Source organism: Crocuta crocuta, unplaced genomic scaffold, assembly GCF_008692635.1.
Source record: "Crocuta crocuta isolate KB4526 unplaced genomic scaffold, BGI_CrCroc_1.0 scaffold482, whole genome shotgun sequence".
NCBI classification, from domain to species: Eukaryota; Metazoa; Chordata; class Mammalia; order Carnivora; family Hyaenidae; genus Crocuta; species Crocuta crocuta.
The window spans coordinates 1,286,317-1,290,182 of record NW_027527459.1 but is presented as its reverse complement, the minus strand read 5'-3'; the positions used below and the strand labels follow the sequence as shown (position 1 = coordinate 1,290,182).

General features: G+C 34.2%; 1 protein-coding gene across 1 annotated transcript in view; it reads right to left on the bottom strand.

Annotated features, from left to right (window-relative positions):
* STAG2 (STAG2 cohesin complex component) overlaps positions 1-3,866 on the bottom strand; it is a 123,926-nt gene that overhangs the window by 53,242 nt on the left and 66,818 nt on the right. The window contains exon 6 of the mRNA XM_077763448.1: positions 2,810-2,886. Within this exon, the coding sequence (XP_077619574.1) occupies positions 2,810-2,886 (77 nt within the window). The remainder of the gene's footprint in view (positions 1-2,809; positions 2,887-3,866) is intronic.

Genomic DNA, 3,866 nt, shown 5'->3' with positions numbered 1-3,866 from the left:
ACCTGAGCAAAGGCTCCTTTACCTCACCTTTCTTCTCCATTAAATCCTCAAAGTAGGCAGGAGAATAATATGCAAAGGTGGAGGTACCTTTGAACACTTCTCTTTAAGACCAAAATGGATATTCTGAATTCACTTTAACTAATAAAAATATATACCAATTACTCAAAAGTTCAAAATAAAAAGCTTCTCCCATCAATGCAATACATTATTCTGATTAACAAAGATAAACTAGTTGCATTTCCTTAAAACAAAAGTATTCCATAATCAAACCAATGTTCTATTTTTAATGTGTTAAAAATAATGAAATCATATTCTCAGCCAGTCTAAATGATATATGGTTTATAAATAATCAAAAGATTACAATGTATATTTTCATTAACTTCAAGGACAAATAGTCAACAGACATAAACAATGGCATAATTTTTAAAAGAAATGGAAAGATAGCTAGTATAGCCTGGAAAGACCGGTACTTAAGCATTCTTCCACATAAAGATGGAGAATTCTCCAATGAAGTTACATTGAGAATCTCCATAAATCTTAAAAAATAAAAAGAGGCCAATACTTCATAGAACTTCCAAAATAAGAGTTGCTTTCCAGAGTATCCTAGACACTTAAGATCATTTTATTAATACAGTTTAGTACATTTTTTAACTGTGATATATGAATTTTCCTTATTTCTTTAAACAGGCTCCNATTTTATAACTGTGATATATGTATTTTCCTTATTTCTTTAAACAGGCTCCACGCCTAATGAGTGGCTGGAACTCACAACTCTTAAGATCAAAGGTCGCATGCTCTACCAACTGAGCCAGCCAGGCACCCCTATATTTTGTCATCAGAGCAGTATTTTTTTTTTAATTTTAGGTCAATGCCATATAGAAGTTGAACTATTATTTCTCATCTGAGAATAAGATCCTAATATTCCACAAAAAAAAACTTTCTTCCATATTCTGTGATTAAATCATTTAGTGGCTACAATGAACTGTATCATCTTAATTGTTGTTAGTAACTTGGTTTGCTGACACTTTCCAATCAGATTTCAGGATTCTTATCTCAAATGGCTATTTCCCTTTAGTAAGAAGGTTCTCACTATATTTGATATTAGTAAATTAAAATAAAGTAGTCCCTCCAACTGTTATCCCATTTCATTTTCCATGTTTCAGTTACCCACAGTCAACCTCCATCCAAAAGCAGATGATCTTTCTTCTGAGGTATTGTCAGAAGGTCAATAGTAGCCTAACACTATGTCACAACACCTATGTCATTCACCTCACTTCATCTATCTCCGTCATGTAGGTAATTTTGTCATCTCACATCATCACAAGGGTGAGTACAGCACAAGATATTTTGAGAGAGAAAGACTACATTCACATAACTTTTATTACAGTATAGTGTTATAATTACTATTTTATTATTGTTAATCTCTTATTGTGTCTAATTAATAGATTAAACTTTATCACAGGTATGTATATACAGGAAAAAAAACCATAGAATATACAGGGTTGGAACTACTTGTGGCTTCAGGAATCCACTGGAGGTCTTGGAATGTATCTCCGGGGATAAGGGGGGACTGCTGTAAAACCATTACTCATAATTACCTCTCAACTACTTGGAGACTGATTAATAGCACTTAGTGAACATCAAAGCCTTTTAAACAACTTTTGTCCATCTTTTAGAATGATAGTTGAAAGCTCCTTCATCAGAGTAAGCAAGAAAAAAACTGATCAAGTAGAACTCACATTAGACCAGACTTTCTACTTGAAAATTCACAGTGACAAGTTTGGAAGAGTAAACCTGCTGGTGCTGGAATGCAGCTGTGAACCCTGCCCTAAAGGAGCTTACATTATAGTAAATCTGTCCTTATTGGTAACAATACTTCAAAGACATCACTGTTATAAAGAATTCAATCAAGCCTAAGCTAGTATTTTTTTATTTGTGTTGTTCTTATTACTCATATTTGAAACATAAAGGATATTCTAAATAATAACATACAGAGAGTTGACCCTTAAACAACATGGGTTTAAACTGTACGGGTCTACTAATACACAGATTTTCTTCATAAACATATGTATAGTACTGTAAATTTGTATTCTCTTCCTTATGTTTTTCTTAGTAACATTATTTTGTCTTCCTTAGAATTTGCTTAAGAACATTTTCTTTTCTCTACCTTACTTTAAGAATATGGTATATAACACATACAACATACAAATGTTTGTTAATCAACCGTTCATTGGTAAAGCTTCCAGTGAAGAGTAGGCTACTATAATAGTTAAGTTTCGGGGGAAGCAAAGTTATATGCCTATTTTTGACCATGGCGGGGGGGAGGGGGGAGGTCGTCAGCATCCTAACCCCCACGCTGCTTAAGGGTCAACTGTATAGTCTTTTGCCTAAGCTACCTGTTCCCCAAATACTGACCAAAATCTATCTTTAACAATATTCCAAGACATGTTCTTAGGCAATACATTTTATTATTTCTTGAAGTTTTAATTTTTTTGGCAATAATAATAGCTACCATTTATTAGGTTCTTACTATATACCAGGCATTGTAAAATGCTAAGAAATTTTTCAAACATTACTGAATTAAATCTTTACAACAGCCTTATGAAAGAAGTACTATTAGCCCCATTGTCCAGATGATGAAATCAATGCTAAGACAACAACTTGCCCAAGGTCATATCTCACCATATGGTTAAATCTGATGCCAAAGCTGTTATCCATAACACTAACACTCAGAATCTAAGAATATTTTCAAGGGTAAATCTAGATCAACATGCACAAAATTATCAAAACATTTAGGGTAATAAGTTACCTCATCAAACTCTTCAGTCATTTTTCGTATTATTTCAGAGTTCTGCATATGTCTAAACATTTCTGCTGTGACAACTCCTGAAATGTGCAAGTGTTAAGAAGTTAATATACATTGTAGAATGAATAAAATAAAAAGAACTTCTAAGTCAGCCTCGAACACTGTCAGTCTCTACAACATTTCTAGCTGACTTAATCTAGTCTTAATATGTATACTAGCTTAGCCTCTTTTAATATAAAACATGTCATCAAGGGTGAGGCAGCGCCCAGGGTAACAATTAAAACCTTAAGGACAAAACTGAATATAATAAGGAAGACAGTGATCGGTAAAGTTCACTTTAGCTAGGTTTCCTTATTAAGCACTACTATACATATAAGGCAATAACTCATCATCCTTTAAAATGGCTTCAAATAAACAGTAAATTGTAGTTCCCACTCATCCTGTAATCTAGCCAGAAATTTAAATAAAGAAGAACAAAAACAGGAAGGAGGCGTCTGGGTGGCTCAGTCAGTTAAACGTCCGACTCTTGGTTTTGGCTCAAGTCAGGATCTCACAGTTGTAAGATCCAGCCCTGCATAGGGCTCTGCGCTGACAATGCAGAGACTGCTTGTGATTCTCTCTCCCTCTCCAAGCTCCTGCTCTCTCTTGGAAGGAAGGGAGGGAGGAAAAAATAAAAACTATTAAATGCAGTATATAAGAAACGCCCTAATGAGTGACAAAGCCAAGAAAAGCTATAGGTCAGACAAAAAATAAACTAGCATAAGTAGGTGTTTCACAGAGAAGGAATTTGGTAAGGACACTCACAATTTCAAAGGAAGATGGGAAAAGGGAGGAGAAAGGGTGCACATTACAAGAAGCAATAAAAGTTAGCCAGGTAGATTGAATATCAGAAAAGGGACTTCTAGAAAAAATGTTGAATAGGAGACAATGCAGGAAGAAGATGTACATGAACTTCCACTGATAGGATATCAGATTATTTAAAAAGGAACACATATAAAAATTGGATTCTTAAAATCCTACTTCTGTTGCTGGATTACTTATTCTCTGCTAGTCATAGCAG